The sequence below is a fragment of the Phalacrocorax aristotelis genome, chromosome 3, assembly GCF_949628215.1.
Source record: "Phalacrocorax aristotelis chromosome 3, bGulAri2.1, whole genome shotgun sequence".
NCBI classification, from domain to species: Eukaryota; Metazoa; Chordata; class Aves; order Suliformes; family Phalacrocoracidae; genus Phalacrocorax; species Phalacrocorax aristotelis.
In genome coordinates this window covers 120,588,678-120,614,023 of record NC_134278.1, presented here as the reverse complement: position 1 = coordinate 120,614,023, position 25,346 = coordinate 120,588,678, and the positions used below count along the sequence as shown (strand labels likewise).

Sequence of the window (25,346 nt, the reverse complement as noted above, 5' to 3'; positions counted from 1 at the left end):
GTAGAACCCTTAATGTATTGTGTTACTGACTAATGTAGCTTAATTTGTATTATACCATTACCACTGACTGTGGTAATACTATTTTATCTTAACCTAGATAAAGTAAAAATTGTCTCTGTTGGCCTGGTTTGTAACCAAGCTATTTCCCCAGTATTTTTGCCCATTGTAAGCTGTGATTAATTTGTTTCTCACTACCTGTGTCTCTCAGTCATCTGTCTTCCCATTAGCCTTATTGTAGCTAAACTATGATATGTTGCCTTCCAATTATTCCTATCTGCCAAATCAGCATTCATATAATTATTTTATCTCTAAAAATTATCATATACTGTTTCCTATGTTGCCTTATGCTAAATGCTGTACTTAATAGCATATCTTTAGGCCTACTTACAAAGGTAAGATTAAATGATAAGCCTAGAGATGGTGAAAACTAATCTGAGGGTTACTACAATGCTTGGAGTTTGAATCCCAGGTACAGTGCACTGCTCTGCTACAGGTAGCCTGGATAACTCTGGAAGATGGTTTTGTTTCTTTGTGACTCAAGTCCCCAAATGTTATGTGGACAATAATAGTATGGCTGTGAGAGTAGAGATAGAAAACATAAGGAATGCTACAGTACAGTCGTTATGGGAGCTGTGGATGTACCCAGAGGAAAGAGGTAGAGCAAAACTCACAGAGTTTGAACAAGCAATACTGTTATTGTCACAGCCACTGTGAAAAGAGGAGGAATTACAGAAAAAGGGAAACGTCAGTGGGAAATGAGCTATAGAATGGGAGTGAACATGAGGAAGCGTAAAAGGATACATATACCTGCAAATCTGAATATTTACTGACTTAGGCAAGATTAATATGTTCAATTTACTCACATATCTATCCAATGTTAGAAACAGGATTAATTTTAACAGTTCAAGATATTGCTGCTTCTGTAGATCCACTGAAATGGAAGCTGGCCTTTCCAGGTCAGAGGAAGCTGAGGTTGCTCATTACCTCCCAGGCCTAGGTCCATTGTCAGGAAGCAGACATTTCTTCCACAGACTGCTTTCTGAAGGCAAAATACAAATAGCATACCAACAAAAAGAGCAAATCTGGGTGATATTTGTCAGTGGGGGCTGACATTTTCACAGGTATTTGTTACACTGAGCTCTGAAGTGGTCGTTGCCAGTGAGTTCTTCTGGTATGAAAATTAGGAGGACCTTCAACTATTTGGATGAGCAGATCTGATGTTTTTTGGCTCTTAAACGCGGTTTATGTAACTTACCATATTCATGGATGTTTTGGGTCCTTGCTTTTGTTTGTTCTACTTCATATAAGACACATCTATCCATTTCTGATGAATAGTTACCATGTTTCTACTTCTGTCTCTGTGGACTTCTGACTTAACACTAATTGAAGCACAGATGTTTCCTAAAACACCCTATGTGCTTATACGTCTCAATATTTGTGATGCATGGAATAGTTCAGTGTATTGGCTAACTGTTGTGTCACTGGGAAGAAGTTAAGTTTTGCCAGGTATTTTGTTACATCTTTTCAATCAAGAAAACAGTAAAACAAATTATTTTGTAATGGTAAAAGGTACCATTTGATTTAGCATGAAGCATGCAACAGCTTCATTTCCTTGCTAAAGATACCTTCTGCTAGGCTCACCAAACAGAAGGGAAAAAGTGCTTTTTCAAGCCAATTTCCACTCTAAAGCAGCAAGAGGTGGTGGCTGCCTGCTTTTAGCAATGAAACCCTTCAAGAGCTCTGGAAAAATGCATGCAGCAGCAGTTGAAACTCTCCATTTAAGCAACTGGATGTATCAGGCATCACCCCAGCTCTGATCCAGCTCGCAAGAGGAAGACTTCTTACTTTGTCTTTTCCTTTAATTTAGTCTCAAAATTTAGGAGGTTTCAAATCAGTTCCTATTTGAGTCTTCTTTCAATCTGAGCTGTGTCTCAGAGAGCCTAGCAAGGTGTTGCTGCTGCCATGTGAGACCATAAGGCATGTATCCAGTTTCAACACAGACATGAACAGGCTAGCTCCATGAAGAAGGCACCTTTTGCGAGTAAAACTTGAAATTTTCAGAGAAGGGATGCACCCCGAAGATAGGGGGCAGTTTTTAGCATGTTGCTCATCTCCTGAGGAAGTATAGGAATGCAGTGAGAATGCTGCTAGAAGTCCCCAGTGTGTTGGGACTAATCTGTTAATTTATTTGGGAGGCAAAGGGAAGTTTTTCTTTGTGTAGCATTTTATGGGCTCCCTTATGACTGCTTCAAACTGCCCTGACTCAGTCTGCCTGCCTCTCTGGTCCTTCCCCCAACAACTCTCTCCGGCTATTAAACATGTGGAGGCAACAAATTCCATCCTTGAGGTGTACTAGACTGGGGCTGTGTCCAAACTAGCACATTAAATATGCCCAGAAACATCCTTGGGTGTTGAAGCCAGCTGGCACAGAGCAGCTCATGTCTACCCTGGTAAATCTTTTATGTGGAGTGGCTGCACCAAGCAGCCTGCTGGAGAACAGTCCCTAAGGTCCCAGCTGGGCCTGGTGACTGCTCGGGGGCGTGTTAGGTGGCACTGGCCAAAATCATGCCAGGGAACGTGCTAATGGTTTGCTGTTATGGGTGCTTGGGAACGTTCCAGGCCCTGCTAGACTTTACTGGTATGAATGCAGTCTGAATGTTTAAACCTCTGCGGAGTTATTGTGGAAGATAAGATCAGTTACTAGGCATCCAGTTCCTTTGCATGAATGGTTTCTAAGCACAAGAGGGCAATATTGAGTTGTTGAAAGTGTCTATAATAGCAGGCCTGTATTTTGCCTGGGATATTATTTCTTCCTCTAATTTCTTTATATTTGATCACAAGCATTTCACTCAGATGTTATGGTGCCATGTGATATTAAAAACCTGATATAAATATTCAAAGTCTAACTCTGTAATTTTAATGCAGGAACCACCCCAATTTTCTGGTTTTCATATTAGTTTGCTAATGAGTCATATAACCTGCCATACTTAAATTTTATTTTTAGGTAGAAGAAGAACCAACCGGATACATTCATCTGGAAAAATTTCTTCCAGTGATGACAAAAGTACTACTTGACAGAAGGTAATGGAAAGTGGATTTCTGTGTCTGTAGTTTATTCCAGATTGACAGGGTTGATTCTGAATAGATATATCTACAGTAATTTTATGTAACCGGAAAGAGTACAGGGTTTTTTTTTTTGTTATTTAAACTTAGTTTATATTAGCTTGATAGATTTTGTTTCAAAATTACTTCATCTACATAAAATTGTGCTGTACGGATGATATAAATAATAACAGTTTATAATAATGAATTGTGATAATGTGTAGCTTTTGTACTTTTAATGTGAATCAGAATTAACTTGCTATTCAACATGTTTTGTGCACCTCTGAAATATTTTATATGCAAATTAAGGTCATAACCATTACTTTCTTGAACATGTGAGTTACAGTTACTGAGAAGCACAGTCTGTTACAGTGTATTTTTAAGAAGTATAAATCAGCTTCATGTTCATGTCTCAAGATGGCTTCCAGGTATAGCTGAATGTACACAACCAACACTCTGAAAGACTACTGATCTAAAAGTCTAGGACAAAAATGCTGTTTATTATTCAAAGGTACACAGAAGTCTTTGCATGTACACAGGAACTTATGCTGTTTTGGTATTTTGCACTAAAAGCAAGATTATGGGGAATTTTGCTTTCTTTTTAAAGATGGTAGCCAAGGGTTTTGGGAGACGCAGTCTTGTCCAATACTGAGAAGTTATTTTGCACACAGAGGGCCTTTGGAAGGAGGGTGTTCTACACACGAAATAGCGATAGGATTTCCCAAAACTGTCTCGCAGCATCCAGAGGCAGCAGGGTCCACCTTGGGGCTGTGTTTGTGAGTCTTTGCTCCCATGCCTGGACACAGACCAGCCAACAGTGTTTGGGTACCGGTGTGCCGGTGCAGGTGCATTGCCTTCCCAGGTTCCTGCCCCTTTGCATTCTCTGGCCTTCATGGCACATTTCTGGTCCCACACTGATGTTCACCCTTTCACAAAATGATACCCTGCTGCTCTAGGCTCTCTTCTCCTCCACACACCCTCCATGCAAACATACACAAAAAAAACCCCAAACCAACCCCACACGCTTTCCCCAGGCTACTGCAGCTTGTCAAGACCCACTTTATCTTTTGGGGCACTTGTGTCCATAGGTCACTTATCCAAGGGCACATGAGATTTGGATCACAAAAACAAGGCCTCTTCTTAGCACTTAGATAGTAAAAGAGTGAGGTGGGTCTGGATGAATAATCAAGCAGTTAGAACCTCCCTGGTTTCAATGCCTTCTCATTAGTATTCTTGGGGGTGGATGAGAGTTTTCTGGGATATGGAAGGTCTCCATTGCTGCACAGGGCTTCCTTTCCAGCTCTGAAATCAGGCACACGCATGCCCAGTTCTCCTGTCTCTGGAATTGTTAGTGACAAACCTTTTCTTTTATAGCTACCAGTCTCCTTTGCTCATCATCAGCTCATTAGACTGTCAAAGTCCCACTAGGCAATCTGTTGCCTAGCTACCAGCAACCTGGACAAAACTTTGTTTTCTTGGTTTGGCCATCTTCTGTTCAGTGCATTGGCTACATGGAACGATCCAGCTATTATTGATTCCTATGAACCCACTCAGCCAGCCCAGACATGCAGAAGCCATTCATCTGGCTCCTTAGCACAAGGAAAATGAAACACAAGTACAGTAAAAGACATAAGAGGTAAAGATATGGACAGTTCCAAAAAGTCAAGCTGGAATTAAATGTTTGATAGACAAACTTAGTAAATTCTCACAGAAAATAAGTTTCCCTTTTCCTTTAGTACTCATATTTTATTGTTTCACAAAGGTACAGCAGCCTGGCAAATAGTGACTTAACTTTTCTGATTCAATGGTTTCAGCTACCAGCCTATTCCAGAAGATGTTCTTCTACATGCATTTGAGGTCTGTAACTAAATATTCAAGTACCTAATTGCTGGAAAGAAATTGCTGATTCTTGATTTAGTATGGTTAAAATCACAAGTTTTATTCTTTTTCTTTAAAGGCTTTGGATAAGAATAAATGTGGATGTATTACTAAAGAGGAGCTGGTCAAATATTTGACTGAAGAAGGTAACATGGCTTTTGTAATATCAATATTTAAATAAATAAATATTACATGTGTATATGGCACCCTGAGGTCCTCATTCTGCATTCCAAAACTTGTGGGAGTAGGTAACGCTGTCTTCAAACAATACTGTTGCCGTGATAAGTGGCTGCAGACTGGAACCTTTCACTGGTGCAGGGAAATGCAGGGAAAGAACATTTATCTGCCTGCTTGCAGATATTGTAAGATAGAGATCATTATTATTAAGAGTAATAATTCAATCTTGTGTGGATACTTTATGATTCTGTGCACATCTCTGTTGCTTCCTAAGGAGGTGCCTCTTTTTCTGTCCTGTAAAACTGTAGTTTAGATTTACAGATGTTTCAGGTAGTTTCAGTGTTCACTCATTCCTACATTATCTTGATCTTAATTCTAATGCCATACGCAAACAAAGAGATTCAAAGACCAGATTTAAGTTGTGTATCATGTAATCCTCAACACCCCTTGAAGAGCCTGCTTTTCTTGTATGGCTGACTCATGCCTGTCTGCCTCAAGTACCAAACGATGTGCAGGCTTTGCGCAAGACCTGCCCACAGATGGGGACCTTGTTCTCAAAGGGGGATGGAGTAGGCCATCAGCAGCTTTGAAGCTCCTAAAAGAGAAAAACCAGAAGCCTTTCATGATGTAAATACAAGTGAAAGGATAGCCAAATGAGAGATAATAATTCTAATGTACTCATTAGAACAATTCACTCTGGCAAAAACCGGTTGTTTTGAAATCACTGTGGCAGAGAGGAACAGGCTGTTTTGGAGGCTGTGAACTAAAAGGAGATCAGAAGATCCAGGCCCTCTGTCTCCTTTCCCATAGACCAGCTTGCTTGGTGTGCAGGACTTTGCAAAAGTGAAGGAATTGGATCCTCAGTATTGCCCCTTTTCTCCTCTGTGTGAGGACTGAAAGGAGATCCTTGTGAGGGAAAAGCAGGGTAATTTGCCAGCACTGAAAAGGATATTTATCAAGAAAAAGTGTTATTCTCTGCTGTCTTTTAGGTGAACCTTTTACTCAGGAAGAAATGGAGGACATGCTCTCCACGGCTCTAGATCCAGAAACAAACACATTTCACTACAGAAACTACATTTCAATGATGATAGTAGATGAAAGTTAAGGTCTTCGCCTATAGTGTTTGGGTTGCCTTTTGGTAACAGCAGTGTAGCTTGGCAGTTAGTTGAAATATGTATTTTAAAGTAAAATAAAGCTTGGCTTGTGAGCTTGTGCTTATAATTGAAATAAAACCTGTGTAGCTCTATTTCCTTGGGTTCTGTATACATATTGAAATATATTCACACCTGGAAAAAGAGGTCTTGACAGAAGTCCTGTGTAAGGTCTGGAAAAGAAATCATGGAATTTGGTTTGAAGAATAACAGGAAAAATAATGTTAATGGAGTCAAGAAATGACTTTACAACTGCTTCTGAAAAACTAATGGAAAATGAGACCTGTGAAAGTGGGTAATGAGTAGGTGAGTGAGTACCTTAAGATGACTGAAATTGTGAAGGCAAGCTCCTGAGATAAAGCTTTTATATTTAAATGTAATCCCTGTTTGTGTTTAACTAATAAGGCACCAGGTAGCTTACTACTTTTGAAATAATGTAATAGATCAGAAAAACTTTCTACAGTTTCTACTTTTTGTCAAATATTTGTGCATTGTTTACCATAGGCAATTAAACTGGACCAGTTACTTCCCTGTTATGTTACTCATCTATTGGCACATGGTATTTTGCTTCCATTTTAAACACTCAGGTAACACTCAAACCATTGCCATAGTTAAATATACAAACAAGGTAAATCTTGAGAACATTTCTGTTACTATAAGCAATAAATAGTTCCCCTTTTATAACCAGTTTAAAAGGCAGGACCTAAAGCTGTTCAACAGTTAGGATCATAGGACTGGTATTTGATTTTCATACTGATGAAGCACCATTTTTTGAAAGATGTTAGTGCAGAATGTGTGTCTCAACTACCCTTGCTAGAAGACCACCACAGACCTCACTGCTCTTCTTTTTTCTAGCTTAATCATTTTCTTGACTGTTACGGTACTATTGTCCTTTAACTTGAGTTCAAGGTCTTCCCCTCAGGTTCTTGCCTTGTGTATCATCTTCCAACAAGTGACCAGTGGTTGCCCTCAACTGAGGAGGTCTCAGCTTGTGGGAGAAGATTCTGTGGTCTGGTCCCCAAGGGCACCATCTTGCACTTTGTGCTCCACACCTTCAACCCCATTTCTGTTTTTCTACTATCTATCAAGTTTAGTTTCCTGTTGTACAGTGTCCTCCCACTCCTCTGTCTTAACTGCACAGCTGAGCTCCATGTCATCAACAGACTTCATCAGTTGATGAAATCTGGGATGGACTAACACACAGAGGCATTGAATGCCTTACCCTTGTCGTACCGTTCTAGTGGCAGAGCTGAAAACAGAACACAGGGCTTCTCATGTCAGATCTTTTGCTCTACCCATTTGTTTCGCTTCAGCTGGAAACTCAGAGGAGCTGTTTCCATACACAGCTGCAAGGGAGCTGCTATGCTTTGCAAAGGAGAGATTAGTGCGATCTAAATATGGTGATGGAAGCAATCTGAAAGAGACCATTTTTAAAATCTTTTTGCTTCTCTAACTCAAGTTGTCTTTCACTGATGTTTTCTTAAACAGTAAGGCAACAAAGAGTTAATGCAGGTAAACAACATTTGCCTAGTTCTAAGCTGGATTTCCATCTGCAAACTGCTGTTGTACTCGTCCTAAGACTGCAATGTACTCTTGTTAACACATTTACTGTGTATTTCATTTCTTTGTCGGTGAGAATGAAAAACAAAGGTAATCATTAGTGTTATAATGTGAGAAGGTACAGGTTTTTGAAGATTAAAGCAAGAGCAACAAAGGCCCATTAAGAAAATATATTTTTATTAGCCTTCTTTAGTCTTTCTTTGGAAGTTGAAATTATTTCCCCTAGATGAATTATTCTTCCATTTGATATACAGTGTGTTGTATTGGATCTCTAACACAGCTGGCATGGATACAAGTTTCATTCATATTCTGCAGTCTGGGAGCCACTGTCGGCCTCATCTTGGATGTCAGCAGGAAGATGCTTATTTCAGGAAATAATTTCATAGCTCACAGTGCTCCAGAGAGAGCACAATTTGTTTTTAGTGGTGCTACCCCAGGGGCCGCCTCAGCTGCTGCTGTATCAAATCAGGATGCCCATGTACAACACAGTTACAATTCATAGTGCAGATAGGAGCTTAACATATATCCTTTGATGATATATATAATTTTTTATCCTACAGTCCTCAAATGCAAGGGGAGATGGTATTCTGGCAAGTAAAAAGGGGGATTGTGTCTGAATTTATCACACAGTAACTCCTCCAGCCCCATCTTCTTATACCTGTCCCCAAGAAAGATATGTGCAAATAGGACAGATAAAAGCAAGTTGCAGTCTTCACTTTGGGCATAAGCAACCGAATTGCATTGCCTAGAGAGTTTCCAAATTGGGGATGAAGGAAGCGTGAAGAACCAATCTCAGACTCTATAGGATCCTAAAAGCTGAGTGCTCCCTGCCAGCTAGGGTCACATAGCAGTGATCTGATGGGCTTGTGAAGGAGCTGCCCCGTGGGTTGCCCCAAAAAATGGCTGAGCAGCGCTGCACACAACTGGTCCTTGCTCTTGTCTTTCATGACTTGCCAACCCATGCCATGCCCACCCATATCCTTGTGGTGGTGGTGGACTGCATAAGGTGACTCTTTGAAGCTCCCTGGAACAGGCTCCTTGAGTGCCCTGCATCTCTGTGCTCCCTGGGGATGAGCAGGGTCCCATACTCTAGGGGGAGGAGAGGAGACTTAGGGAACCATTTTGCTATAACTAAAAACCCCTCTTTGTTTCTAAATTTGAAGGGAAAAAATACATTACTTTCTCCTCATCTTTGAGGTGGGTGAATTGAGCTGCTGAGTGGTCTTGAGCTGTCTCTTGCTACATGCCTTTCCTTGCTGGCTGTTTTGCCTCTTCCCTCAAGATCAGGAATCATGATAAAGGAGTGGATCGCACTGGGAAGCCTCTAGGGAGGAACCAGCCTAGCACCTGGACTAAATCCACAGAGGGAAGCAGAGCCAAGGCTTTGAAGAAACTTGGGAAGTCTGAGGGGTTTTGACCTAGCTGAAGGAAGGATAGGGAAGGGAACTTGTTACCAGATGTAAAAAAGAAAACAAAAGGAAAAGAAAAAGAAGAAATCAAAGAGAGAAACCATCTACAAATACAACCAAAGAAGCAGGCTGTTTACATCACTGCTGCAAACTGTAGGCTGGACAAGACTTCACTTGTTTAAAACTTTAAGTAGGTTCAGCTGTGTCAGGGCATATCTGGTATATAGCGGAGACCTTCTCTTCAGTCTTATTGATACAGGGGAGAGAGTCTTCCAGCAGCTGAACTTGGTTTGGGAGTCCTGTTGCTCATATTCCAGGGAATACATTGCTTTTTCTGTTTCCCTCATCAGCTTTGGAGTTGCTTCTCCAAAACACTTTTCTGTCTGCTCGTGACAGTCCCATATACATTCACACCCAAAGGCTTCAACATTTTCCCATTGCCATGCATGCCAACCTGGTATTTACAGTTCTTTTAGACCCTCCACTGACTGTGGGCAGAAACAAAAGTAGCAGGACTTCCTCCACCAAAATGCTAAAGGGCCAGCATCAGGCCTGGGACTCCAGGAAAGCGACTGGGCTGTTCACCTGTGCGCCTACACCCATGTTTTCACAGGGGTAAAAGCCTGCAAAATCTTCAGGCTCTTACCTCTGCTCAGGCAACAATAATTTGCAATATTTTTCCTTCTTTCTCTTGTTTCAATCTATCTTTTCTCTCAGTTCTGTTGTACCTCATTTCATTAATCCAGTTGCCTGATAATCTGTGAGGGTTGAAAATGCAAGAGAGTTTTGCTCTGCTCCGCACCACCAATACCCTGCTGCTTGCTCTGACAGCTGCCCATATCAGAGTGTCATTTATCACTGGATCTAGACTTGCTGCCACTGAAATCAGCACTGGCAAAACTCTCATCACAGGTAGTAGGAAGAACCTAGGCCTTCAGTTTCAGCGGGGAATGCTGGAGTTCAGCCAAGGCTGGGACGAGGACAGGAAACCATGATTTTTAAGTCCTGTAATATACTGTTATCATTGTGGAAAAGGGGGAGCGCAGTCTCGACAGTAAGGCACCAGGTTGGCAGTCAAGCTTCACTCTAGACTTTGTAAGAGGTATTGGGTAAGTCATATAATCTCTCCCTAGCTGAACTTTCCATCTATAAAGTCAGAGTAATTATAAGGAATAGGAGACAGGGAGTATCTGTCTTGCCTACCCGGACTGTCGACTTTTTCTATCACTAACTGATGTTTGCACACTGTCTGGTACTTTGATGTTCTGATCAAAATCAGTGCCTACAGACCTCCCTGTCACATTATTAATAAAGTTCTCAGCCTTCAAGCCTTTTGTTCCAGACTGTACATTCAGGTTGCAACTTCGAAACAGGTCAGTACAGCAAGCATGTTTGTTTTTCATTGAACACAACTCTGTTTCATAGTGTCTCATGCCATGATAGGCTTGATTGTAAAACTAACTGTTGAAACATCTGGCCTTATTGTTGGAGGGTTTTTTGGGCAAGACAGTACTAGGCATGGGGACTATGCTGATTTAAAAGCTAAATAAAGATGTAGGTTGAAACAAAGCAGATTCTCCTGTTTAACCCATTTTGAATCCCTGGGGCTACTATTTGGCTTAGTGTAGTTCTGAAAGCCAGGAAAATGTTATTCATTGTGCTCAAAAGATTGATCACAGCATTTATATCCTGAGGCCCAAATCCTGAAGTCCTTATTTAGACAGAGCTCCCATTGACTTCAAAGGGAGTTCTGTCTGTGGAAGAGCTTCAGAAATAGTGAGGTACTGGCTCACAAGGCACTGTAAAAACCTTTTAGTTTCTTGAAATGAAGCCTTATCTGTGGCAGATCTAACAGAGATGTACAACCAGCATGCAAGTTGTGTCATTGAAATGACCAAAAATGTAAAACCATGGGAGCAGGTAGCTAATTCTCGTCTCCAGTAATGCAAGCAAGTAAGATTCAGCAAGAGTCAGCAGACAGAACTTTTCCATATTGTTCAGAGTATAAAAAGTAAAATCTAGGGTTGCTACTGCATGAAGGCCTAAAATTACTTCTTCCTGCCATTATCCTGGAAACACTGCAGCCTTAAAAACACACACGTGTTCCTTCTGTGATTTCATATATTAAAACAATTCATTTTATCCTGGACTCTTAACTATTCCTTTTAAAAGCCCTTTTAGAACAGTCTTCCCTGTTGCAAATACCTGTCTAAATGATAGCATAAAAGGAAACAGTTTGAAATAAGATATTTCAGGTGGAAGAAAGCCTTTGGATATTTGCTGCCAACAGTAGTCTCTTTCTGGCCAAGATAACAGAATCCTTCAGTGCAGAATGGGTCCTAAGCTCTGCGTTATGGTACGCTGGCCTGTGTTCCTCTAGACACCAGCCTAGTGCTTAGAATAACCAAAGTGGAGTTCTCAGGTTTTCCAGAGGTGTGATTTTGGAGCTGATAATGCAAGAATTTGAAGCTACCTGAGGTCTTCCACATGTACAAGTTGTCTAAGTTTTATGCATCGCAATAGTTTAAGTTTTACAGTGATGGAACACTAAGGATGTGGTACGGTCCAGATGGAAACTAGTAGTAAAGGCTGAAACTCAGCTTAATTTTAATTTATCATAACACAGCCAAGAAAACATCAGTAGTTCAACTTTAAGCACATCTTTGTTGAAATATCTATTTGCATAGTGAAGTTGCCTCAATATTGCGGAGACAAAACTGAAAAAATCCACGAGTAGCCAGTTTTCATATGGTGTTAGGCTGTTGCCTTGAGAAGCAATGCCATTCTTCAGAGCTCCCCCAAACACAGAAGTGCATTCAAAATCAACTAAAATTTTATGGAAAACTAAGCACCTGTCTCTAGTTCTTTGGGCTTCATCAAATTTGCAGAGATAGTTTGTTAAGCTAAATATGATGTTTTACCATCAGCTGTTGAGATCAGTAGTGGAGAGCTTCGTGAAGAAGTTGCATAACTAGGAGTGGGGAGAAGACCAGTCCAAGTACAAGGTCCTTGACTCAACCATTCCTAGAAAGAAAGAGAAAAAGAAAGAAGAGTTCCCTTGCACCACCAGAGACAGAGTTTGTTGACTTTTAGGATACATTATAAGACATGCCTATTTGCTCAAGGTAGCTGTTGTTCAGTTTACAGAGGCTGGCTTGGCTCTGAGGTTTAGCTGTTTGAATGTAGTTTGTTTACATTGGTAGTTTCCTCTGGCACCTCCTCATCTGGAGGCACAATGTGGTGCTGCTGTCATTCACCTTTTTATTACAGTAGCCCTAGAAAGCTCAAATCGGGAATAGTGTGTGCCCTAAAAAACCCCAACTATCTAACCTCGGAACATCTGTGATGAAAAGCAGGGGACACACACAATAAAACCAGTTACATACTCTTTTTATTCTTTTTTTATTTAATTATACTGTTTTACAATTTTATAAACAAGCTATGAGTTTCCTCTGTTGCTCCTTTGCCAAGACATGTTTCTTTTTGATGCCACACCAAAGTACATATCCAGAAAGCATCTGTAGAAATGCACTGGAAACAGAGGTAAAAGGAACTGTTGAAAGCATGTAACCATTGGTTTTACACAGATGTGAAGAAAGAGGTTCTTCCTCTTCATTTCCTATTGGCAATGTGCTGTAGGGCTTTCAAGATATTCTCACAGAAATCTGGTGGCTCCATTGGGTAGAACGGAGCGGCCATGAAGAAAGGGGGCATGTGGAAATGTGTCGTTTGGATTTTCTCACATAAATGACTGAAAATTTTTTCTTCCCATCTTCAAAACCACAAAGGAATGCAAAGTAGTATAAAATGAGATGCACTTGTTGGTGAGATCTCTGCTTTCCTCTTTGAAAATGTGCCACCTCTCCAGCATAACACAGTGGATTAGTTGGGGTAGGAGATCTTTCCCAGGAACTAACTCTTTAAAAAAGGTAAATGAACACCAGGGACAGTAGCTAGGAAAGAAAAAAAAGAGTGAAAAATCAATCTCCTCATATGGACTTTTCTAATTGCCAAGGGCACATCCTGTCTGGCAGAGATGATTTAGCAATACCCACTGAGATGATGAGCTCCAGCAGGCAGAGGGGAGTAATGTTAACTCTTCTTTTGGATGGGATGGCAGAATTTTAACAAGGGCTTCCCACAAGCCCCATAAGCTTTCTCTGTAGCATCCTTGTTTCAGAACCTGACCACTTGGTGTTGGGAGGGAAGGACCACTTAAATGTTCTGAGAATGATCTATACCCACAGACATTAGTCCCTAACAGTGGAAGAACATAGCCACTTTGTAAGCCATGATAGCAAGCCTTTGATGGCCAGAAACCATTGCTCCCATAGGAGACAACGTCGCTGGAAGCATACAGCTATGAAAAGAAGAGGAGGACTCATCTATTTTCTCAGGATAATGCAAAAGTTGAGCATCATTGCTCACTCCCTGTCCATTCTCACTGGGGAAGCAAAGGCTTTACAATGATACAGTCACAAGGGGAAATGATGAATGATAAACTGCAGACATTTATGACAAACAGAATTAGAAAAAATGAAATACAAGTAGATGTGTTGAGCCCATACAGTTTTTATATGCAAAGTTCACACCCAATGTAGCTAATGTCAGTCATGCTCTGTACTACTCATGCTTTCAAAAAGGTGAGCTCAGAAAAAACATTTAAATTCAGAGAACAAATTCTTTATACACAAATCAGGGTGGGAAGTACGCTCCAATTCAGTGGCAAGAACTTGGCGAATAGGGTCCCTATAAAACGGGAAGAACCCACAATCGAAGACTGAGGCACACAGAGAAACAGTGGCTGCCTGGGCTAATATGACAACTTCAAGAGATCAATAACCATGGAAACCTCAGTAAAAGGAATACATCTTCAAGGAAATTGAGAAGACAGAGGAAGAAATGATAACTGGAGAACCCTTCAGAGGCAACAATACACATATTCCCCTCTCCAGAGATGCTTGTGGTACAAACAGTTTTTATTTTTAAACAAAATATGTTCTCACTGGCATCTATGAGAAACTATTTGGCACAATGCTTTTGTAGTATCTTTTATAAGTTGTCATGTTTCTGAATTTGTGAAGGCCCTGGCTTTAGAAGCTTATGGTCAAACTCACTCTCAGTTTTCATTTACACAAGAAATAGGAAATAATATGCCTTCCTCAGTTCTGGCAATAGCTTCAAAAATAAAAAAAAAACAATCTGAAATTAAGTAGCTCTGGAAGACTACAGCATGCCTTCCTAACTGTATTTAATGTGTATTGTACTGTCCTTTGTTGGAAGCCAAATTCTGATTAGTGCTGTTCAAATATTCTTATTTCTGTAATCAGTGAGGTCTATGAGGTACAGTAGCAGAAACTACAGGTAAATAGTGGTGGGGAAAAGGCAAGAGCATTCTCTCTCTCTCTCTCTCTCACACACACACACACAGAGAAAGCTTGCCTGGCCTTTCAAACAGCTGGCTGAGAACCAGATCTATGCATCAGCTAATAAATGTACCTCAAGGAGCAAGAGAAGAAACAATGCATTCATCACTGCTAAAATTTAACTTTGTAACTTACCTTTTGGCAATGAAAATTCATAACAAAGATAATAAAAAGGGAAACAAAGGAACATTCTTGCCCTTTTTCTCTTGGAATTACCTGCTGTTTGTCCAGCACTCATGTGCACCCAGCTGAGACCAGCAAGTTCACTTTCCTTTTGTTATGCTCTGAACCAGATATAAACCATAAGGTAAAACTTCTGCATTAAACTTCTGCTCTGCTGATGAAGTCTTTAAACCTTAAAATATTTGTTTAAGAAAAACAGATAAGATTCTGTTTGCAGAGCATTTTTTAGATAATAGGCGAATTAAATAAATTTGTTCAGAAATGGCTGTCTTCGGTCTCTGCTGATCAATGAGTGTTCCTTTGAACAGTGGCATTTGTAGACCATCACTGTTCCCCACCTGGGGGGAAAGCCTCGCTCTCTCCCCCCTACAGTGCCACTACAGCTGCCCCAGCAGACTCCCGCTTGTGAAAGCAGCCGCCAGCTTTCATGCTGCCGCTGCTGCTTCACTGACAATAGAAACATGAATGATAGCAACGAAATGACATCAATGACAGGCCAGGTTGTGGAAAGTCACACTCCTCTCACTCAGGGCTGTAAAAATACAATAAACTCTACACATTCATTACTACCTTCATGTTACCAATAACGTCATTAATATACTACAATATTCCGTAAGGGACTAGCTTTACTGTCCATTGAGTGTCCATCTCACAGAGATGGTACAGTGTTTTTCATCATCCTTGACCTTTGTACTGAGGGTATGTACTCATACAGATGTACAGAGGTACCTCTGGAGATGCCAGGAAAGGGTCTCAAAATTCCCATCTCCCAGGTCTTTGTCAGAGGGGCTCACAATTAACATGATTACGTTCAGCAAGCGCTGTACCTTCTGTGCTCCCAACATGGACTCTATTTTCATATGAAGCTGAAATCAGCTGGTTATGTCCCCATATACCGGCCTACTCAGCAATCATGTTGAGAAGAAATTTGTCTCTTTGAAAACTGTGTGTAACAGAGCTGCACATACAGGATATGATTTGCGCAAGTACTTTCTGGCCCATTAATACCTGTATTGTTGAATGCAGAATTAGGCTGTTGCTGAAAAGACCTGTATATTACAGAATAGAGGAAGAGTACCTATACCATTTTAGTTGTTGTTCTTGTATCTCTAGTCATCATCAGTGTGCACAAGTGCAAATTATGGGAACCACAAGGTGTTTAGCTTGGAGCCTAATCTAATGGGTTGTTGTAAAGTCTGTGCCTTGCTAGAGCAGTTTACTAGAGACAAAAGCTGTACCAGAGGCAAACTAAGGGAATATGGTTAACCTACCCCATATCAGTATTGTGTAGATCTCTCTCGCTCTCCTATCACCCTAAAAACTGTAAGCCTTAGTACTTACTTTGAGTTCCTTTTGCCTGTCTTGATTCCTGGAATGTGCGAGATACTTGCTGTTAGGGAACCAACCGTGCCAAACTGCTGTCCCATCTTCTCCTACCTGTCCTCACACTGCTGCATCCAATAATTATTTTCTATACTAAAAGTTCAGGGGGCAAGCTGTGCTTTATTCAGCAGTACTTGGATGGGTCAAAAGTTCATATTCAAGAGCATACTTTGACAGCCATCTTCCTCCTCCTGGAAAGAATGCCTCATTCTGCAGGGGTTCTGGTGGCGTCAACAGCATATTTTGGATGCCTGCGAATTCCAGAAATCTGTGGATCCGCCACGCACGGTTACATTCACAGATTAGAAATGGTTTCCATTTTTGCACAATAGTCCTTCATTTACTCATTAATTGGGGCTTCGTGTTCCACTTTCCTGCATGGTCTATGCTTGCCAATCTAGTCCATGGGTCAAAGGAAGTTATTTCCTTGTAAGCGGAGTTCATTAAGACGATTCCTCATATTTATTCCCCTTACCGACATCTTCAAGACCCTAGAAAGAAGTTGGGTCTGAGAAGGAAGAGAGGTAGTCTGGGCCCTTTCTTGTAACAGATGTGATGTCAAAGTGCACGAGCAAACAAGTGTCATTAAGATGCCACATCCTGTCACCAACCACTTAGTAGGTGAATAAGAAAAAGCAGTCCCTGTTTAAAAGTAAGGCACTTCTAACCTGCTTGAAGAAGGCATGCAGGAGAATTTCAGGATCAGTCTTGTGCTCCATTAAAAAAAAGTCTTTGGGGTTTTGATGTATGCAAGTTATCCTCATTTATGAAGACAAGAGCTGTAAGGTTCTTGAGTTTTAAGGATTGCTGTTATCAGTATTCCATGTGGCTAAAGCCTGGAGAGCAATCCTGAATATACAGTGTGTTGGGTTTAGTTAGCAAACTAACTTCATTTATGTAAGCCATTAAAAAAAACCTCCTTGGCCTGTTTGTTCAAAGGAATGTGAATTGACCATTATTCAAGATTGATTTACAGAACCATTACTGGTAACGCTTATAATTGAGAGACATGTAAAATAACTACTGTAAGTACCTATAATGAGTTCTTTTTTCACTTCTTAAAGTTTTAATATCTCCTTAGTAAGTCTGAATACAACCCTAATGCCTAATTAACCCCAGTTTCATTTCATTAGTATGCTATGAACAAAAAAGAACAACAGGTGCCTAGACAGGTAGGTAGCCTTTATAGTAAACAGTTTGTCTTAGGAGGAGACATATATGTTTTTCTTTCAACACAGAAAATGGTAAACACAGAGACACACAAAGAAACACACACACCTACCCTTTGCCAGACTCCTGAATGTTGTCAGGACCTTCCCCTGAAGAAGCCTACAAGCTTGTAGCCTTCATTTTATTGTAATTATTACATTGTTATTTGCATGGTGATGAGTAATTCTGAAGTTGCCACATGGCCCTAGCTGCCCATTCTTTTCCAGATCAACTTGAATTATATGTAGCAATTTTTTCTTCCTGGTTTGTCAGAGACTCATTCGACAAAGGCTCTTCAATGCACATGGACCCCCCGACTTATTAGTTAATATCTGAGCAGCTTCCTAAAAGATGTCCTTAAAAAGTTACAAGCTTCCTTTTGGAGTCTAAGAAAATTTGTTCGAGTCAAGCATGTGAAAGAATGTGAACAACTGGAGAAACCTGACACACACACAAAAACAAAGGTAAGGCAGCCTATATTTGTCAGCCAAAGATATTTGCTTTCCAGGTAATTCTGAGAACCACCTTCCTGAGACATCAACCTTTGCAAGTGGGAGCGGGGTGGCTGTCCAACAGAATAGGCTGTATCTCATACAGGTTTTTGCATGCAACTTCCCCGCTGTCTGCCATGTAATAGGGCTGTTTCAACTTCAAAAATTTTGACAATACTCTTTCTGGTCCCTCTGGAGCTTTCTCCATACTTTTTAGCAATGAAAAATTTTATCTGTGATAAATATATCAGCTTGAAGCCCAAATAAGAAGAAGATTCTCTGAATGATACAACCTTACATACATTCCTCTCTAGAGGGTGATCCTTACGTCAACTCTCATCACCACCCTGAGGCAGAGCGCAGCTTTTCCTAGAAAAAAAAAAGTCAGAATCCCGACATTCTTCCTTTTCTGTTTTAAGCAGGCCTAGCATGCTACGGAAACACTCCATTTCTCTTGAGATCTCCACTCACTGGTACTGGTTTGTTTATTTATTTGTATGTAAACAACCTTAAAAGAACATGCCTCCCAGGCTGGCAGTATCTCCTCTACCTAGTAAAGACACCATCATCATACAGACTAAAATGTAAATAACATGGGAGCAAACACCAGCCTCCCACCGCCAGCAAGAACACAGATCAATACAAAGTCACCTGAGCCTTCAGGATCCAAAAGGCATCCTCTCCTCAGGCTGCCTTGCTAGCCCCACTCTGCCTGTTAGTGAATAATGAAGCCACAGCTGCTCCAGTGAAGCCCCGGCTGCTCCCAGCAGCGTAGGATGGCGTCCCATACATGTTCATAAACACAGAGATTTGCCAGCTCCAGGGCACAGATCCCAGCTCTTATGGACCAAAGGCCTCTTTCAGGTTGAAGTCTCATTAGAGAAGTAACTGTGTGGACATGCTAGCCCTCGAGGCTTCTCAGTAAATGTTAAAATTATTTCCGAGTGCCCTCCCCTAGCAATGTTCATCCCAGAATATTAGTCTGTACTTTCAGATGGGACCAGCCTCAGCTGTCGCTGCAGCACACCACATTTTCATACTGGATACCAGACTGCTGTCCAAAACTCCTTGGTCGTGGAATGGCAGTGTGACTCTCCCACAGCATCATCCACTTTCCAGATTCTCACCCTGTAGCTGAACAGTGCTACCAGCTTAAAGTTGGCTCCCTCCAGTTCAACTTCCACCTGCTCACATGGGCACAAGCTAAATGGGTGTAACCAGTAAAAGGAGCTTTAAATCCAAACAAATAACCATCCAAGAAGGTCACACTGATTTTATTAAGGCATTTTAAACTTCCAATTATGTTAAATTGGTAAAGTTTCACAAGCAGACAAGCCCTCTCTAAAGAAGAACCCAGTTCTGCTGAACTTGGTAACATGGGGTAATGCATTTTCCTTTGCCAAAGCTTTCCAGCAGTAAGAAGAAATGCCCATCAGTTGCTGCCAGCCCACCTCTGAAACCGCGTTTGTGTTGCTAGCTTCCAAGGTATGATATTGTTTTCCCTCTGCCATGGTGTTTGGCAGAACAGTTATGATTCATTAAGGAGGTAGGTGGGGACATGCTGAGCACAGCTGCCCCTTGCTTGTGTTGCTTCCAGGGACAGAACACAGCTTGAGGGGACAGACGGAGACTTTCCTAAAGCTGTGAGTATGCCCGCCCTCAAACTGTGCACCAGTACTTTACCCAAGCCTGCCTGGGCACACGGACAGGCTGTTGGAGTCATCTCCCCCACGCTGACTTCTCTGCTCAGTGACAAGACTGCTCATTTGTTTAAACCTGCAAGATGTTCCCGTGCACAGCAAACCATGCTCACCTGGAGCACCAGCCTCACAGTGTCCCTCTGAGGAACAGGTATGCCTTACCTGTCCCCTGCTCTGAGCACTCCAGAGCTGTGCTGCCAAGTCTGAACATCCCTTGATGAGCAGACACAAAAACTGCAGTCATCCATGGTCCAGCTGTGGATCCTCCCAGTCTCCCCCCGTGGGTTATTCATGTAGTCAGAGCAGGAGAAAAAGAATAAGCTGGAGGAAAACTCATTGTGGTAGACAAGGAAGGGCAAAGAGAGCAGCTCTATACTTTTCTTGGCCATTGACCTGTGTCCACGGGAGGTGCCAGGTCTAGCCATGGCTCTGCCTCCCCAGCTGCCAGCGAGCTGCTGAAGAGAGGGATACAGGGACCAAACTGTGATTTTCAATGCAATGACAAACTGGAAGCAGGTAACAAAGAGGTATGAGGGAAATGACAGGCAGATAAGCCAGTCATCAGCCCTCTGCAGCTGCTTCATAAAGAATGCAGTCAGCATGGAATGATGTACAGCAAAGAGAAAAGTGGAACATTAAAATTTTTTGAAATCTGCATGCTGTAAGGTTCACTTTTAACCCTAACTTTGGTGTTAAAAGAAATGTATGGAATGTTTGAAAAGGAGTTGAAAAAGAGTTTCAGATGAAACAGATGCTCGCAGACCTGGAGTGCCTACTGTTACAAACGTTTCAGGAATATACTGGGGTGAGACCTCTGACTTAGCTTATCATTAATGTAATTCTCTGTCATTTGAGAACTGAGTTGAATTAGCACACCTCAGGTGAGCTGAGGGGCAGAAAAGAAATGCCTGCTGCCTTTTATATTGTGTTTCATTTAAGGCATTTACACATTCAAGACTATGGTAGACTAGTGCCTGTGATGCCAGTTCTGCTGTTGACCTGTACTGCTGTAAATTACTCCTGCAACAAGAAAGGATGCAGCATAAAAATGTGATGATATAATCATATAATCATAGAATACCAGGTTAGATGTGACCTCAAGAAGCATCTGGTCCAACCTTCCTTGGCAAAAGCACACTCTAGACAAGATGGCCCAGCACCCTGTCCAGCTGAATCTTAGAAGCGTCCAATATTGGGCAATCCACCACTTCCCTGGGGAGATTATTCCAATGGCTGATTGTTCTCATTGTGAAAAATTTTCCTCTTTTATCCAGTCGGAATCTCCCGAGGAGTAACTTGTACCCATTACCCGTCATCTTTTTTATGTGACTCCTTGTAAAAAGGGAGTCTCCATCTTCTTTGTAGCCACCATTTACACACTGGAACATGGTGACAACGGCTCCCCTAAGCCTTCTTTTCCCAAGGCTAAACAAACCCAGTTCTCTCAGCCTTTCCTCATATGGCAGCTTCCCAGTCCTTTTATCATCTTTGTAGCCCTTCTTTGGACCCTCTCCAGCCTGTCCATGTCTTTTTTTGCATAGCAGGGACCAAAACTGAATCCAGTATTCAGGTGTGGCCTGACAAGTGCTAGGTAGAGTTGGATAATGACTCCTTTATCTTTGCTGGTGATGCCCTTGCTGATGCAACCCAGCATCCTGTTGGCTTTCTTTGCTGCAGCAGCAGCACACTGTTCGCTCATATTGAGCTTGTTGTTCATGAGGAACCCCAGGACCCTTTCCCCAGAGGCACTCCCCAGCAGGGTAGGTCCCAGCCTGTGCTGGATTATGTTTTCGTAGGACCTTACACTTGTCCTTGTTGAACTTCATAAGGTTCTTGTTACCCCACTCTTCCAGCCTACCCAGGTCTTTCCGCAGGGTGGCCCTCCCTTCTTGAGTCTCCACTTCCCCACTCAGTTTGGTACCATCGGCAAACTTCATCAGGGTACACTAGATCCCATCATCCAGATCACTTATGAAGATATTAAAGGCATTGGGCCCAGTATCAATCCCTGCGGGACCCCTACTTGTGACAGGATGCCAGTTTGAAAAGGAGCTATTTACCACCACTCTCTGCGTGCGGCCTGTCAGCCAGTTCCCCACCCACCACACGGACCACTTGCCCAGACTGTAACACATCAGTTTCTCTGGGAGGAGGCTGTGAGAAACCATATCGAAAGCCTTAGATCCAGGTAGACAATGTCGACCACTCACCCCACATCAGCTAAGTAGGTCACTTTGTCATAGAAGGCAATCAGGTTTGTCAAACACGATTTGCCCTTGGTGAATCCGTGCTGGCTTTTCCCAGTCACATGCTTCATTTGACTTGCGGTAGCCCCCAGGAGGATTCATTCCACAACTTTCCCAGGGACTGAAGTAAGACGGGTGGGCCTGTAATTTCCTGGACCCTCCTTTAAGCCTTTCTTGTAGATGGGGGTGACAGTAGCCTTCTTCCAGTTTTCTGGGATGCCCCTCAATCTCCACGCCATCTCAAAGATTATGGAAAGCAGCCTCACAACAATGTCGGCCAGCTCTCTTACACCCTTGGGTGGATATTGTCAGGGCCCACTGATTTGTAGGGGTCAAGCTCCTGTAATAGTTCACATACCAACTCTTCCTTCACTGACGGTGGGTCTGTGTTTGCATCAACCTGAATTTTTGTTCCCAAGGCCTGGGGCCCAACGGTTCTGGTAAAGACAGAAGTGAAGAAAGTGTTGAGAACCTCTGCCTTTTCAGCATTGTTGGTCACTAATCCACCTCTCCTGTTTAACAGCCGGCCAATATTTTCCTCTGTTTCTGCTTGTTGTTTACATACCTGACGAACCCTTTCTTGTGGTTTTTGACATCTCTCACCAATTTCAATTCAAGATGAGCTTTTGCTTTTCTAACTGCATCTCTGCACACCTTGTCAATTCCCTTGTAGTTCTCAATGGATATTCATCCACGTTTCCATCTCTGGTATGCTTCTCTTTTGGTTTTGAGCAGACTCAGAAGCTTGCAGTTAAGCTAAGGGGGTCTCTTGCTCCACATGCTTCCCTCGCCTTTAACGGGGACCAACTGTTTTTGTGCTTCCAGGAGAGCATTCTCGAAAAACTCCCAGGACTCGCTAGCTCCTTTATCCTCCATGGAAGCTTCCCACAGAATCGCTCCCAAGTGAGCTCTGAGCGAGCTGAAGTTTGGTCTTCTAAAATCTAAAACCTCTGTCTTAGTACTAACCTTCAGCATGCTCAGCAGGATCCCAAACTCCACAATATTGGGATCGCTGCAGCCAAAGCTATCATTAACTGAGATACTACAAAGCAGGTTTTCTTGGCTTGTGAGTAGCAAGTCCAGCAGTGCCTCATTCCTGGTTGGCACATCTAACAGTTGTATGAGGAAGCAGGCCTCCACACATTCCAGGAACTTGACAGGTGATGTGTGAGCTGCGGTATTGTTCTTCCAACAAACGTCTGGGTAGTTGAAGTCACCCATAAGAATCAGGTCCTGTTGACCCAAAGCTTGCTTAAGTGACCCAAATACTGCTTCGTTTCCCTCATTGTCTTGGTTTGGAGGTCAGCAGCAGATGGATACTGTAAGATCCCCCTTGGAGATCACCCCTCTGATCTTGACCCAGAGGCATTCCATAGGGCTTCCACAATTGCCATAGCTGACTACTGTACATTCAAGGTTCTCCTTAACACAGAGTGCAGCTCCGCCTCCTCTTCTTCCCTGCCTGTCTTTGTAAAACAGCCTAGAGCCATCCATCGCAATCCTCCAGGCACATGAGCTGTCCTACCCTGTTTCAGTTATTCCTATGATATCATAACTTTCTAATGTTCCAGTTCCTCCTGTTTGTTCCCCAGGCTGTGTGCATTGGTATGTATACACTTGAGGGTGGTTGGTCTTCCAGATCTCATCTTGGGAGGCAGCTAGGGAACATTTATCGCTGCTCTAGTTGGCCTGGCTTATTCCCCAGTTGGCTGCAATGGCAAGAGCGTTGTCACTTTGGACCTCACCCCCCAAGTCCTTCAGTTTAAAGCCCGCCTCACCAAGTTGGCCAACCTGTGGCCAAAGACTCCCTTGGCTCTCCTAAACAGGTGGATCCATCCTTCCCTAACAGGCTATAGTCATCAGAGAATGTCCCATTGTCATAAAAGCCAAAACCCTCATGATGTCACCAGCTATGAATCCACAGTTGATGTGCATTATAGGTCTGTTTCTGGCTGCACCCTTTCCTCTAACTGGTAACATGGAAGAAAAGATAAATCGTTCACTGTTTGTTTCTCAAGGCCGCCTGCTCACTTCACTATGTTATCTCCGCTTACCCTCTTCCATGCCATCTGCACTACCTGCCTGTGTCCCTGGCTCCAAGGGCAAAGCAGGCATGCATGCTGGCTTGGTGCTTGCCACCCTCCAGCAGCCACTTTGCCTGTTTTCTAACTTTGGAATATGCTGGCCTATGTTCCTCCTGTTAATGCTGTTATTTGCTAATACCATTAATACCATCCTCTCCCCTCTTCTGTCTAAAGAAGATTACTAAGAATAATTCTTTTGGAAGACACGTTTTTCCTCAGTCCCTGAGGTACTTTGGAGAGTCTTTGAAGAATATTTAAAAGGAATCATCTGCCCTCTAGTATCTCCAGCCACTGTCCCTGTGCTCAGGGAGAATCGCTAGCAGTGTGCCAGAGCCAGGTGCTGGCAGTTCAGGCTGCCACGGGCCCCCTCAGCATGGCTCCGCTGGCCGAGGCAGCCCGCAGACACTTTCACTGGGGGCTTCCGTCACAACCTGCGGATGCCTGGTGCCGCTAGAGCATTACCCTGGATGTGGCTCCACTGAGCCTGGCACAGTGAGGAGTTGATGGCTTTTCTATGTGCTCACAGAACCAAGGAGAGTTTCTAGACAAGAAGCAGCTCGCACCTTTCTCCTTCAAAGCCTGTGACTCTGGCTTTTTTGATTGAAATATTTTCTAGCTCTGTTGCTGTTCTGTGTAAATTCTGCATTGCTACGGCTTGGTGCTTTGGGATTCACAGGTAATCCCACTTTGTTTCATTTTTCAGGCTTGCCTTTAATTCTGGAGTTGCAATAAATGCTTGTTGTGCCTGAGTAACAGAAAATGGCATTCTGTCAAATTTCAGTATTTGAATTTATGAACTTAAGCAAAATTGGCTGCAGACTTGTTGCAATGCATCCCACTGCATAAAATGACTGTAAACTTCTCCATGCAACTGTGCTCTGTGAGTATATGTATGCGCATGACACTGCATCCTTTATTGCTTATGAAACACATATCAATATTGTACTAATAAGTGGGCATTGATTTTTACTGAGAACATAATGATTTATGAAAGTAGGCAGTGCTGCATGGCAGAAACTATGAAAGCAGTTTCTAGGTGGTCTATGAAATATTTTACATTTGAGATATAGAAAAATTTTCCATTCAAAATAAAACCAAATAGACAGCCCTTTGTGGAAAATAGATTGCTTTGCGGTATCAGGCAAGGGTGACATTTAAAGGCAACTGGTTTGCAAGAGAATGAGACTTTTTCGAAATTTGAACACAAATGGCTTTCTTTTATATTACAGAGAGATTCAAAGAGGGTCTCAGTGAAGCAAGGAAAGTGCAGGGTAAAAACCTGTGCAATGGCCCTGAGGTAAAAGGGCTATGCTAAGCAAACAGGGAGGCATATCCCTGTCAGGCTGA

At 42.3% G+C, this 25,346-nt stretch overlaps 1 protein-coding gene across 1 annotated transcript in view; it reads left to right on the top strand.

Annotated features, from left to right (window-relative positions):
* The window catches only part of DRC8 (dynein regulatory complex subunit 8), a 40,061-nt gene extending 33,658 nt beyond the window's left edge, over positions 1 to 6,403 (top strand). The window contains exons 4-7 of the mRNA XM_075089364.1: positions 3,005 to 3,081; positions 4,917 to 4,959; positions 5,060 to 5,126; positions 6,147 to 6,403. Of these exons, the coding sequence (XP_074945465.1) occupies positions 3,005 to 3,081; positions 4,917 to 4,959; positions 5,060 to 5,126; positions 6,147 to 6,262 (303 nt within the window). The 3' untranslated portion in view covers positions 6,263 to 6,403. The remainder of the gene's footprint in view (positions 1 to 3,004; positions 3,082 to 4,916; positions 4,960 to 5,059; positions 5,127 to 6,146) is intronic.
* Positions 6,404 to 25,346: the final 18,943 nt, after the last annotated feature.